Source organism: Lachancea thermotolerans (assembly GCF_000142805.1).
Source record: "Lachancea thermotolerans CBS 6340 chromosome G complete sequence".
Classification (NCBI taxonomy): domain Eukaryota; kingdom Fungi; phylum Ascomycota; class Saccharomycetes; order Saccharomycetales; family Saccharomycetaceae; genus Lachancea; species Lachancea thermotolerans.
The window spans coordinates 1,215,538-1,228,918 of NC_013083.1; the positions used below are offsets into that span (position 1 = coordinate 1,215,538).

At 46.2% G+C, this 13,381-nt stretch overlaps 5 protein-coding genes across 5 annotated transcripts; 2 read left to right on the forward strand and 3 right to left on the reverse strand.

Annotated features, from left to right (window-relative positions):
• Positions 1-413: 413 nt before the first annotated feature.
• On the forward strand, positions 414-1,655 carry PDA1 (pyruvate dehydrogenase (acetyl-transferring) subunit E1 alpha; the record flags this gene model as incomplete). The annotated part of the gene is made up of 1 exon (XM_002555597.1): positions 414-1,655. The coding sequence occupies one exon, from the start codon at positions 414-416 to the stop codon at positions 1,653-1,655; it is 1,242 nt and encodes a 413-aa protein (XP_002555643.1).
• Positions 1,656-2,407: 752 nt separating this feature from the next.
• On the forward strand, positions 2,408-5,230 carry STE5 (Ste5p; the record flags this gene model as incomplete). The annotated part of the gene is made up of 1 exon (XM_002555598.1): positions 2,408-5,230. One exon carries the CDS (start codon positions 2,408-2,410, stop codon positions 5,228-5,230), a length of 2,823 nt encoding a protein of 940 aa, XP_002555644.1.
• Positions 5,231-5,348: 118 nt separating this feature from the next.
• SPO71 (Spo71p) lies at positions 5,349-9,104 on the reverse strand (the record flags this gene model as incomplete). The annotated part of the gene is made up of 1 exon (XM_002555599.1): positions 5,349-9,104. The coding sequence occupies one exon, from the start codon at positions 9,102-9,104 to the stop codon at positions 5,349-5,351; it is 3,756 nt and encodes a 1,251-aa protein (XP_002555645.1).
• A 472-nt stretch (positions 9,105-9,576) lies between these two features.
• Positions 9,577-9,996, reverse strand: TVP15 (Tvp15p; the record flags this gene model as incomplete). Its single annotated transcript, XM_002555600.1, has 1 exon — positions 9,577-9,996. The coding sequence occupies one exon, from the start codon at positions 9,994-9,996 to the stop codon at positions 9,577-9,579; it is 420 nt and encodes a 139-aa protein (XP_002555646.1).
• A 1,441-nt stretch (positions 9,997-11,437) lies between these two features.
• Positions 11,438-12,199, reverse strand: KLTH0G14146g (KLTH0G14146p; the record flags this gene model as incomplete). The annotated part of the gene is made up of 1 exon (XM_002555601.1): positions 11,438-12,199. The coding sequence occupies one exon, from the start codon at positions 12,197-12,199 to the stop codon at positions 11,438-11,440; it is 762 nt and encodes a 253-aa protein (XP_002555647.1).
• Positions 12,200-13,381: the final 1,182 nt, after the last annotated feature.

Genomic DNA, 13,381 nt, shown 5'->3' on the forward strand with positions numbered 1-13,381 from the left:
TTACGACTGAAAACGTTGCACAACTTATGGAATTCCGCTCCATCTCATCGTCCTTCTAACTCATTGGTCACGCATTGCAAAAGCTCCGCAAAACTCTCTGGGTAATGCGCCGGCCTTTCCAGGCAAAGCTGCCAACTCCGATCTCTGTCTACATGTGCTTGCGCAAGCAGTACTTTCGCATATCTTGTGAATTTGACGATTTTTAGTCCCAGACCGTCCTTTGATTGGCTCGCTTATATCCTTTATTTTTTTTTCTTCTGGTATATAAAGGAGATACTACCTTTATGCGAATCCTCAGTTGATAAAGTTGTTAATCTCTAAGTCCATCCCTAACTGACTGCCGAAGTTTTCCCTAGCACGCTTAACGTCGCAAGGAGTATATTGATTTGAGGTTCAAGCAGCTAAATTGGCCAATGATTAGAGCGTGCGTGAAGAACACAGCGGCGCTGAGAAATGCATCTGCACTGAGAAGCCTCAAGCCAGCCGGCGGCTCTGTGGTTATGAAGCGGGGCCTTGCGAGTGCAAGTGAAGCTCCAGCTGACGAAGCCGTCGAGATCACACTTCCAGAGTCATCTTTCGAGGGCTACATGCTGGAGGTGCCCGATTTGACGTACACAACGAGCAAGTCGGTGTTGCTCCAGATGTACAAGGACATGGTGATCACAAGACGTATGGAAATGGCTTGCGATGCCCTTTACAAGGCCAAGAAGATCCGTGGGTTCTGTCATTTGACTGTGGGCCAAGAGGCCATTGCTGTGGGCATTGAGAACGCGATCACTAAGAAGGACACTGTGATCACTTCGTACAGATGCCACAGTTTCACGTACATGAGAGGCGCTTCTGTGCAGGCCGTGCTCGCCGAGCTGATGGGCCGCAGATCAGGTGTCTCTTACGGTAAGGGTGGTTCTATGCACCTGTACGCCCCCGGCTTCTACGGTGGTAACGGTATCGTCGGTGCTCAGGTTCCCCTGGGCGCGGGTCTCGCGTTCGCCCACCAGTACAAGAACGAAGATGCTTGCACTTTCGACTTGTACGGTGACGGCGCTTCAAACCAAGGCCAAGTGTTCGAGTCTTTCAACATGGCCAAGCTGTACAACCTTCCATGTGTTTTTGCTTGTGAGAACAACAAATACGGTATGGGTACTGCGGCCTCAAGGTCCTCTGCTATGACCGAGTACTTCAAGCGTGGCCAGTACATTCCTGGTTTGAAGGTTAACGGTATGGATATCTTGGCTGTGTACCAGGCTTCGAAGTTCGCCAAGGACTGGTGTGTTTCTGGCAAGGGCCCACTGGTCCTGGAGTACGAGACCTACAGATACGGTGGACATTCCATGTCTGATCCTGGTACCACCTACAGAACCAGAGACGAGATTCAGCACATGAGATCCAAGAATGACCCTATCGCCGGCTTGAAAATGTACCTCATGGAGTTGAATATTGCCACCGAGGAAGAGATCAAGGCCTACGACAAGGCTGCTAGGAAGTACGTCGACGAACAGGTTGAGTTGGCGGACGCCTCTCCAGCCCCAGAAGCCAAGATGTCTATCTTGTTCGAGGACGTTTACATTCCAGGTACGGAAACCCCAACTTTGAGAGGTAGAGTCCCTGAGGATACCTGGGACTTCCAGAAGAAGGGTTTTGCTTTTAGAGACTAAGCGCTGAGGGCCTCGTCCCCACTATTCGGGCTGGCATGAAATAGACTTTTGTGCTAGTTCACACCTCTGCTAGTATATTCGCTTCGAACAACAAAAAAATACAAAAAAATACAATCAAGTCAATCCTTGCTTAGAAATTGTTCCTTTAATTGGCCTGTTCCAGCTCTAATTCACATTCTTGGCTCTCTCTCCAAACTTCAAGAATGATGCAACGATGAATTTTGAACGAATGCTGTTCTTTGTTACTTGTTCTCTTCAAACCCGACAATCTCTCTCCATCAGGTTTAGAGGGAAAACAAGTGGCAAACAGAGCAGCTTTTTCCAAGATTGATCTCGTCTATGGGCTACAGGCCAACGCTGTGGTGCGCGTGAACCAAGGAAATGGGAAATGTGGTGTTTATGGGTTTTGGACTTCACCTTTTATAAGTCTCTTTTACTTCAATCTTTCTATGTACTAATAAAAAGCTACCTATTTACAAATCGGGACCTCCTATGGGCAGATATCATGACTTTTGCTGTCCAGGACATTCCCTTTCCCTCAAGGCTATTACTAGTTAAGGGTTACAGAGCCCCTCATGCGATGAAACAACCAAGCAACACACATCAAACCTCAAAAAAAGCGAAAGAAGTAATGAAAGTGTGACAAGCCCAGCTTAAAGATGCTCCATGAAGGGGAGTAATCATCTTTGATCTATATGAATCATCTCCCTGCTTCAACAGGTCTGGCTTTGCACCTTCAAGGAAGCTGAGAAATGCTGTCCCCGGACCAGACCCAAGAACAACTGATTTTTCAGTTAGCGAACATTGGTGGACACAATGTGCCAATGAGAGATGATTGCTCGTCAAGCTTGACTACACCTAGGTCATCTCGGTCTCGAAGATGGGGCCAAGGACTCACAAAAACGCCCAAGCCTAAAAATGGCTTCGTCATGCAAGAGTGTTCACAGCCTGGCTTAGGCATTGGTTTTCCTGGATTGGAACCCCCTTGGGGATCCACAGCTACGCCAACACCTAGAAGCCATTCATTGAGCGTTCTAGAAATACCATCAAGGTCTACTTCCATCCCACGCCCTGAGTCAAAGTTTTTGAAGCCTCCATTCGCCCTTGCCAGCTCATCTTCCTTTGAAGAGTGGAACACTCCAGTATCAGGACCTCTGCCATATCAGTTAAGCGCTGGCGTCACTCCACCTAGAGTGAGGCCTTTTGATCACCCATCACATTCGACTAGCAAGAAATCATACATCCATGAACCCTGCTCCTTGTGCCTCGAATTCATTTCGTGCCGAACTCTTGGAGAGAAGGTAGTTCCGCTTGAATGTGGACACCTTGTCCACGAAGAGTGTCTAGTGGCTTATTTTGATAGTCCTACGAAGTTTGATATCAATGATATGTTCCCGTACTGCCGCAAGTGTGATAATGACGTTCGGTGTCTACCCTCCGATTTGCAGCTGCGGGACAGCTGCATATCCAGAGCTTTGGTCTCCGGAAGCCCAAGGTTTAAAAGGTTCCAAGATATTGCGCCTAAGGAGCGCCTGGTAGATAAAGTTTCATCGGATTCCATATCGATTCCTAATAGACTCCTATCAATGGAAGATTTTCGACTAAACGCTGGTCCCAGCAGGTCGCGATCGAATAAAAACGTCAAGGATCTATCTTTAAGATTAAAACCTAATAACAACTTTAGAGGGAGTGTTGTTTCAGGAATCTCTTCTGTCATCTCCTCCGTGTCTGACTTTTCAGTTAGTCAGCCCCAGGACTCCAACGGCGGTATGTCAATTACTGAGCACAAGCCCCCATTAGCTGCCCTCAGGTCCTACTATACACACTTGCTGATGGAAAACTTCCCAAACCAGTTACATGGATGGAAGATTGATGCAAATTTTGGGCTTTTAAGATTGGTAGATAGACTGATGTTCTCGGAAGACGGCAAAAAGTACCAGGATGCATGCTGCTACTTATTCACCAATGCTTTGCTAATTGCTCTAGTGTCCCCGACTTTTGATCCAAAAATCTCAGCGGGGATAAGACTTCACACTTATGTCACCTATCACCCTTTATCTGATACAAGTGTCGATTCTCTCAATTCATCCGTTCTTAAGTGTACAATTTTGAGCGCTACACCGAATGCCAAACTCATGCACGGATCTACGCTTTACTTGACAGAAGCTCTAGACTCAGCCTCGAGCCAAGTGATTGAAAAGTGGATTTCAGCTCTTCTCAATAAAGATATTTTATTTGGCAATTCTGCTCTCTCTTCCACCTTACCACCGCCCCCTATAATCGAGGAAGAAACGAGACGTTCTCTAATGGTTGAATTGCCCGGTGCATCCTCGTTAGATCTTGATGTCTCGGAGCAAATTGATGATAATGAGGCGATTGTACGAACAAGCACTGTTATATCCAACAACCAAAGCCGCAGAACAACAATAACATCACTTCTTTCCCTGAAGAGAGGCAGACCGACACTTCTTGCTCTTGTTCTTCAGCTTGACCCCTCTCGTTTAAAAGATGCAGAGCTCATCGGACTCGTGAACAGTTTGATGGCATTGACTTTTAAGATTAGAGATGCCAGGCTTTGCTTAGTTGATCTGGAAGGGGGTATAGTAAGTCAAGGGCTTGTACGGGAGCAACTATCGGTCGTCAAAGATCTTAAAAGCACTGTGAAAGACCATAATCGAGCAAGGTTTAACCCTGCAGACTTCAAAAACGAATTCATTTGGGAAAACGTTGACAAAATTGGGATAGCTGTGATTTCCAACACATTGGTGGAATCTGGAAAGTCTTGTTTATTCATGGACTACAATTCATTTGCGGGTATTAATAGAACTAGGCCTCATGAACTGAAAATACACATTGGATTCCTCAATGTCGATTACACTGATTGCATATCAGAATTGGTCGAAGTAGCTTCGGCGCACGATTTATTAGAGACTTTGTGTTATGGTTTCAACCTCTCATTTGAGGAGGAAGACGATAATAACGATGACGACGACGAAGATTTCGATAACGATGTATCCTACGAATATGACGTCAAGCTTGATAGATTCGATGATTTGCATACGTTAAAGACCCCAGGGAGCGACCATACAAAGGCGAGTTTTATAATAGTTGATAATGACAACAGTGCCGGTTTGTTGACTAATACCCTCAACGATGAAATGCTTGAAACAGATGAGTGGATAAGTACAAGGTCCCCGCTGCTTCGAGAAAACCGAACGAGTTGCAGCATCGAATCCCCTTTAACTGATAATTTAGAGATTAAAGAAGTTCCAGGCTCTAGTTCGCCAATCGGCGAAGATGTTTCTCTTAATGCAGTTCTCGCGAAGCTACATCTACAAGACTTCGATGAAAAGTTTAAAAAGCGGACTACTGAAAAACCTGAAATAAGACAGAAACAGTTGAAAAGGTCTTCGAAGTTTATTAATAAAATCTGCATCGATGAATTAGCCCAGGAAAGCTCAATCAACGAAGCGCAAAACACGCTTCTCGGTTGGACCGCTTTCTTGAAGGGCATCAGCAAGCAGCTGGACGATGCTATGGATGACAAGAACGAAGCAGAAGCAACCCCTCCATGATTATATTATGCAGTGTTAGTGAGGTTTTCGTGGGCACAACTATAATTGTTTCGATGGAGAGTGCCGCAGAGCTTCGGATGGTAATTTGTAGGGTCGCATGTGGTGAGTTCTGTAGTTTTCACTCTTCTATATCAAATGAGCTGTTTCTCAGTCTTTCCAGTTCAGCATGTATTTTCATGGCCCACTGGTCCCTTTCTTGTCTTGACCTAGCCATGAAAACCATGGATCTTCCGGACACGCCAAGTCTGCTAACGACTTTGAAAAGTCGAGGGTTTTTCTCTAAATTCTTATCCATGCTGAGATCAGCGGTACCGGAGGTTTCCGAATTCAAGTCGGTGCCCCTAGGATAGGGCTGCTCTTCATTTCCAGCTCGAAACCCCGATGTATGCGCGCGACTGTCTTTATTGTACTTGAACAGGGAGTTGTAATTTGAAATCGCTCTTTTTGTTCCAAACCAAAGAGTAAAACACTTCGAAGATTCATCCTCACTCGATTTCCAGCCATCAGCGTAAACTCTAGGTAAAGGCTCATTCCCAGAGTTCAAGTTATCGAATTGCTTGTCTCTTTGTAATAAGTCTAAGGACGTGAGGTTTCCAGAATACACGTAGCATTCTTCAATCGGTATTGTCATGAAATGCCGGTGGTCAACAACCTTTTTAGAGAAATTAACTCTTGCGCTTTTAAAATACTGGTACAATATTAAAAATCCTGGGGTCAAAATGACGTAGAATTTTCGGAATATTGAGTGTTTGCGAGCCTTTTGGTACAAGACGCCATTTTGCATCAGCGGTCTCATCATGGCATATGCACTTATATTGTGAATTTCCTCATTGGCAATGCCTCGATCCGTAATCCATTTAGGTGTGTCCTGACTGATGTTGGCTTCCTCAAGTTCGGGAATTTTCAAGTTGGAAAGGTTACTAACCTTTACATCCCACATAGTTCTTGAGTCCTCTTTCTTTCTGTGTTTCCAATACTTGCTTAGGCAAGAAAGTCTATCGATCCATTCATCTGCCATCTGCGGATTTGGTGCCATTAATTGAACCTCAAGACCGTTCCTGAGGTGAAGCACAAAGAGCGAGTCGATAGACGACTGGGGAGACTGCTTAGACTTCCAAATAAAGTTGTTTGCGCTGTTTAAGAACTTAAATTTTAGTTCATTATAATGCCCTTCTTGTTCACTCAACTTGGAAATTGATTTGATATCCGTTAGGTCAATAATCCCCTCTGCTTTGATGACATGGGCAATTTTCCGCCACATCGATGTGAATGCTGCACCATCTCTACTCTCAAACTCGCTAGGACTCATGTGCTCATTGAGCCACTCAATGTGACTATTTAAGTCGATACGATAAGGGTTATCCTCGTAAACCGAAGGGATTGCATTGATGGCGTCTTGTAACTTTTCCATATCGTAAGTACAAGTTGCTTCCCTGCTAAGTATCTCGCTTGGCAAAGGCGGCACACCCTTATATGATTTCATGAAGAAAAGAAGACCGTCCGAGGTGAAGAAATATAAGAATTTAGAGTAGGGCTTGTGTACAACTTTGGCAGTATCACGCCCATATCTGTTGGTCACCCTTAAAAGGAACCCTTCAAGAGCTGGAGGCTCTGTAAGCTTCTCTCCATTGCCTGTTTTAACGCTTCTAGGATAATGCGTCAAAGTTCGGTATTCGAGTAAATGAGACATTCGTAATGATATGTTCTCGAGCAGCAAGTCATATTGATCACCAGGACACCATTCGAGTCTATCGTAATGTTTCCAACAAAACCCGGTTATGATATTGGCTTTGGCCCATCGAGAAAGTTGTTGTTCCAATCCACATTCTTGAAGTTTTGACCTGATGACCAGTTCTAAATACCTCATAATAGGGAATGCTAAGACCTTATAGCCCCGAGGTAGGACTAGAACTTTCAAATTTTCTTCTTCGGTATCAACTTTAGCGTTGAAAACCTGGCGCAACCCTCTGGAAAGCGGTATTTTGAGAGATATGTCCGCCTCAGGTAAATTAACTTTGACCTTGTTAAGGACGTCAGCAAGGCCCAAAGACTGTCTCAAAAACGAAAGCCATTTTTCTGCCGATACTGCTGACTTACTTCTAAGAATGTAGATTTTCAGGGCATTGTTGACCTTTGACTTCTCGGTTAAATTCTGGTTCCCGTTCTCGAACCCTGAGCATGGCTTTACTATGTGGATCGTTTTATCTAGGTTATTGTAGACCCCCACTATGCATTGCTTGCTCAATTGAAAATCCATAGAGTTTGCTCTAAAGTCTTCGGTAGAGTTGTCAAAAGCCTCAACCGCAGGAATGTTCCTATTACGGTAAAATTGTAAGTATATTGGCGACTCGGGTTTCTTGGTAAGTCGAGCGACGACAATGTATTCTTTCCATCTTTCGACAATTCTTGTATCGATAGGCTCAGCGTCGGAAAAATGGGTCGGAAGGCCACTAACAGACTTTGAGTGTTTGACAAGCACAAGCATTTTCTCCATTTTCACAACCTCTCCAGCATTATGCTTTTTGAACAATCTTTGAGAAAGGCCCAGCTCACCACCTAGTACTCTTGACACCTCGTTATTGAGTTTATCTAGCTTCTCGATGTGAAGTTTTTGACCGGTTTTGCTACAAATGGTCTTTATTCCCTTCACCATCTTGCGATGCGAACTTGATTTTATTATGCGATTGTGTTCATCTTCGCTCAGTCTTTCCGGTTCGGGTTCAAGCAGCTGTAGCATGTCTTTCTGGCGTGTATTTGAAGCGCCCCGAAGCCTCCTCGCTTCTCCGTCTTCTGAGTTGGAGGAGAAAGCGCTAAGGCTGGTTTCAATTTCATCGCTCTCATAGTCTTCTGGCGAGGATTGTAAAGAGATTGAACGCGGATCATTGGTAAATCTTATTGCTGGTTTGACTGGTCCACTCGAAGGCAACTTCACGAGCTGCGGAACTGTTGTTCCTTCGGAATTGCCCCGCGTATCAGCACTGCTGCCTTTGAATGTTTCTGGGCAACTGTCAGAGATCGTGTCTTGATCCTCAGAAGTTGAGATAGTCTCTTCAGCAGAGTAGTAGTTCTCAGACTGACTACTTGAAAAAAAGCTTGTCAGCCCTGTGCCATCCAGTGTTTCCCTAGACTGCGATACCCCCGTTTTAGAGCTTTGGGTGAGCACCTTGGGCGATAGTTCTAGAGCAGCATCCTTAGTTGCTACACGTTTCATGTCAAGTAGGTCCGTCTCTGAACTATGGCGCTCGCGGCTCTTGTTCCGGCCAAGGCGGCTGAGTTCCTGATCCCTCAACCCCCGAATTGCCGAGTGTGGATCATGCCGACTCGTAGGCCTTGATATTTGGCCCAGTGCCATTGTTGCTGTCTTCATAGGAGGGGGTGGGACCTTACGAGGCACGCCGGTTGTTTCGCTTCCAACTTCAATCGTTTGCGCCATCGTGTTCGAAGGTTGGGCTTTTGTGCTTTCGAGAGCTTTCGAGCGCCTCTCTTTAACAACATTTTTAGGGCTCAAAGCAGCGCGACGGACAACTTTCCTCTTTGAACGATGCCCGATCGCGTGTGCATATTCGCCTGCCATGCGGACTCTTCGTCTCAGCTTTTTGTTTGCAAATAGATAAATGGACCGCAGGAGGTTGTTTTTGCGTTGTGCATACCACAGGTTTGGAACTCCTCCAAGCAACACCGTTCTGGAGCTCAGCGACATTTCAACTGGCGAGGCGTAATTTAGCCTGAATGCAGTGAACGAGGATCTTGGAATCGAGAGGCTGTGAACCTTACCGTCCGCGGGCATCAATTGCGGTGAGTTCTGGCAAATGTATTTGGCGTACGATTCCTCATCAAGCGCTATATTCTTAAAGTGCTCGACCTCATGGTTCATAATTTTGCCTTTGGAAGGCCTATGTGATAGTATGTGAGAAGGGAAGGTCGAGACGTTTAACGTGGCGCTCTTTGCAATTTGAACAGTTTTTGTGATGAGTAGGAGGACCCTTTGAACTTTCGGGTCACATGATTTGTGGCAGTGTCAATGCGGGGTTCAAGCCTCAGCCCAAAGGGTGTCAATAGAAGCCTCGATACGAGTGTGGGTGGTATTTCAGGTCTGGGCCTCGAGGCCGTGTGATTCTGTTATTGCCTTGCTCTATGCAACTCCTGAGTTGTATATTTTGTTTCGGTTTCCCATTAATTTCATGTTTTCGCGCCTGGAATGATATTCGATCTAGATGACATCTTTAATTTGACAGAGCCTATAAATTGGTCGGAGATACTCCGCTGTACCAACCCGGTATTCTGGCGTCATGGTGCCCTATATACCGTCATGGTCTTTCCTAATTATATAAGTTCAAATGGTGTCACTAAATAATGTCGTCGCCGTCCTCCCCTACCGCGATGGAGCTGCCCTCAGGCCTGAAATTCTCAGGTTCCTGAATGCTGGGCACGAACTCGAGAATCACGTACACAAGCCCACTTAGGAACAAAAGAATCGAGACCAGGATTTTGAAAACGCCTCCGTAGCTCAGCAGCAGAGACAGCAGTATCAGGCAAAGACCACGGCCAAAGAAGCTGAAATAAAAGGAAGCGTAGCGGTACAGGTTTGGGGGCACCCTAAATTCTAGGTAGATCATGGGAATTGCCAGCACCAAAGAGTATAGCGCCATCAGAAACGCGGGGAAATTCTTGAGGATGTAAGATGTCTGCGACAGCGCAGACACGGTGGCAAGCGAGCCAGCAGCCAGATGGGCAATTCTGAAGAACTGAGGTGGTACGCCAGACATTCTTTGATCAGATTCGCTTTAAATTGGTGATTTGTGCTGCCGAAGAGAAGAACCCCTTTTCACTTCAAGTTAAAATCGATATATTTTTCAATGCCTTACCAATTGCATGAATGTGCGTCCTGGCCGAAAATGGTCATCCGCAGATACCGTTGAACACGGGCCGAAACGCGGAAGGAAAAGAGGCGTTGGATCAGGTACGGCGCGCAATCAGAACGCTATTAATAGATCTTTGTAGCGCTCTCGATGTGTTTTCTTCGAGCACACAGCTCAAACAGAGATTACTCGTCACCCTCTGCAGAGAAAATACGCGGTAGCCTTTTGAGCATGCTAAATCGGCGACCATCGTGGGGGCCGGGCACGCTACAGTACTGCTGATGTAAATCTCCGTGGAGTATACTTTTCACACCGGAGTTTACATGGAACGTACTCGGCCTGGGTTATTACGGCACGTGACCTATATATCATCGTGTACGCCAGCGCTCGTCGAGACGAAAACTTGCGTGGTGTCGCTGCAGCTGAGCCACGGCGGCGTCGGCGCCGGTCCCCGGAATACAAGACAGAGCTGCGCCACGGGAAATCGATCCTGCAAGCCGGAACTTGAGCGCCCGTAGCATGTTCTTTGGCTTTGTATTTGAGAGCCAGCCTCGGACTCCTGTAAGTGGCAAATCAGCTTCCAAGGATGTCGATCACGTGCTTCCGTGATCAGCTTTATGTTGTCGTAAATAGTGCTATATGGGTAGGTTAGGTTCAAAGATATAAAAAGAAAAAAAGGAAGGCAGTGAAAGGAGAAGTATCAGCGCGAGACCAAAGGCCGAAATTGGCAAACACAACAAGGCAGAGAAAGTAAGCGTAGCAACGGATGAGAACACCGGCGAGAAGTGCTCAATGGGCATACATCCTTGCTCACCAAGTGAGGGGAGCTCGGAAAGTATCTAGAACAAACAGAGAGGAATTATAAAACCTTGGCTAATGTAGAAAGTATGGAAAAGATAAAGGATAAAGGATAGAGATCAACGGAACGAAGCACCGAGTTTTGCACGTAGCATCCCGGAAGGTAGCAACGCTCATTCAGGTGCTCGGCCTCCTTCAACACAATAACCTGCATCCCCTCCACACGCTCCTCCAACACCGCCTCTCCTGTCCCGGTTCTCATTTTTCCCCATTACGTCGCAATCTCAAGAAAATTTTTCTGTGTTTCCCCCTTTGTTTCCCGACGCTTCTGAATGGGAGCGGACGATTAGAAATTCTCTCATTATACATCATCGTTAAAACGCCCTCGGAATCGTTGTGATAGTCGAAGAGGTTTGAGTTTTGAGTATGAAGGTGGTGCTAGAAGTACAGCTGCTCCTGTAGACTTGAGAAAACAGAGTAGAAAGATAAGTGTAATTGAAAACTGGCGCATTGAAATAAAAAGAGAATGCACCTAGCCGTTTCAATTCCTTCACTCCTGGGCGCCCTCAGCAGGCTGTTGTTCGTCCTGGCCGGCCTCGGACATGTCGGAGGTCCACAAGGTCAAGTTATCCCTCAACAGTTGCATGATCAAAGTACTGTCTTTGTAAGACTCCTCAGAGAGTGTGTCAAGCTCAGCAATGGCATCGTCGAAAGCCTGCTTAGCCAAATGACAAGCCTTGTCTGGAGAATTCTGGATCTCGTAGTAGAAGACGGAGAAGTTCAGAGCTAGACCCAGACGGATTGGGTGCGTAGGGGGCAACTCAGTGGTAGCGATCTCAGAGGCGGTTTTGTAGGCTTCCAAAGAAGCGTTGGTAGCCTTGTCTCTGACCTCACCGGAAGAGAACTCGGCCAAGTAACGGTGGTAGTCACCCTTCATTTTGTAGTAGAAGACCTTAGACTCACCGGTAGTGGCCGAAGGGATCAAGTGTGTGTCGAGAACCGACAAGATGTCGTCACAGATCTTCGTCAGTTCAGTCTCGATCTTAGAACGGTAGTCGCGGATCAGCTTCACCTGGTGCTCAGATTTGTCCTTGGCCTCCTCTTTTTGCTCGATCGACGACACGATTCTCCACGAGGCACGGCGGGCACCGATCACATTTTTGTAAGCAACCGAGAGCAAGTTACGCTCCTCCACGGACAACTCTTGGCCGGAAGACGCTACGGCCTTCATGCTGTCGACCATTTCCTCGTAACGCTCGGCCTGTTCAGCAAGCTTGGCCAAGTAAACGGAATCTTCACGACTTTGTGACATGTCTGATTTAGGGTGTTCTGCAAAGAATAAATGTTAGTACGTCTGTCTTCTGAACTCTAATGCCCTGTGAAGCTATGTTGAAGAAGCGTTGAAAAGGAGTAAGAGCAGTAGTCGAGAAAAAACGCAAGTTTTATCAATGTCAGATTTTTTCCCCTTAGTGTTTTTTTTTTTTCTCTCTCGAATGCAAAAAAAAGGGACGGGGCTGGTCGGACCAAGATCAACTGGATTTGGTTACCCGATTACTACATTTAGTTGCAACGCTATGCAGCCAAGTAATGCGAATCATGAGGACCGAGCTAAACTCAGTCCCCTTCATTTTAGCCTCAGAACCAACTTTGCCAAAGGCTGTGACAACTATGCTTGGCAAAAGAGTACCTTGTCACAGACTCCTAACATTGACACAGGCCCCTTAATCGCTCTTAACTCGACATAGTACCACAGTTCCTTCTCTCCCCAGGCTTCCCATAGGCCGGTTCTTTCAGCTGCTTTGCTCCGCGAAGCCATATTGTGCTCACATGGACTGGGACCGCAACTATAAATGAAAGCCCAAACCACTCCATTTCCACGTCATCAAAGACGTTGAAAGTTTCACACGTGATTAAGACGTTCAGGTGACGAAAAAATCAAGCATAAGCCTCAGTAGCGGATACACAAGATCGATTTTGCCACCCTGTAAGAACAGTATCCCGATAACGTGAACACAGCCAGCTTACGGGTAAATCCAAAAGCTTCTCCAGTAACGCCCTATGTACATCAAGGCAACACCGCCCCGTAGGACAAAAAGTAGCGCGGAATGGGTCGCTTGCATTGCATGTGTGAAACAAAAGGTAAACACAATTGGAATCAGGGGGCAAAAACAAGTCGGCATGTATTTTCGGTAGAGTAGGCCATAACGGGGCAACCCGCCCGTCTTGACAGCTTCACTGGGACCCAAAGCGCTTTAACAGCGCGAAATATCAGCACACATACTATTTGAGTGTTCTTTCTCCTGCTTTGTGAAGTGGTAGTTGAATAGGAAGAAAGAAAGCGTGTTGTAGAAGTACAGGCAGAAAATGCTTTCAGCTAAAACAAGAAAATAGCATGTTATACGAAACAAGAAATCACCACTGAGGCATATGATAGAGGGTTTGACAGTAATGCCAGCGCAAGCAGAGAACAAGCTCCGACGTCTCTCTGCTTGAA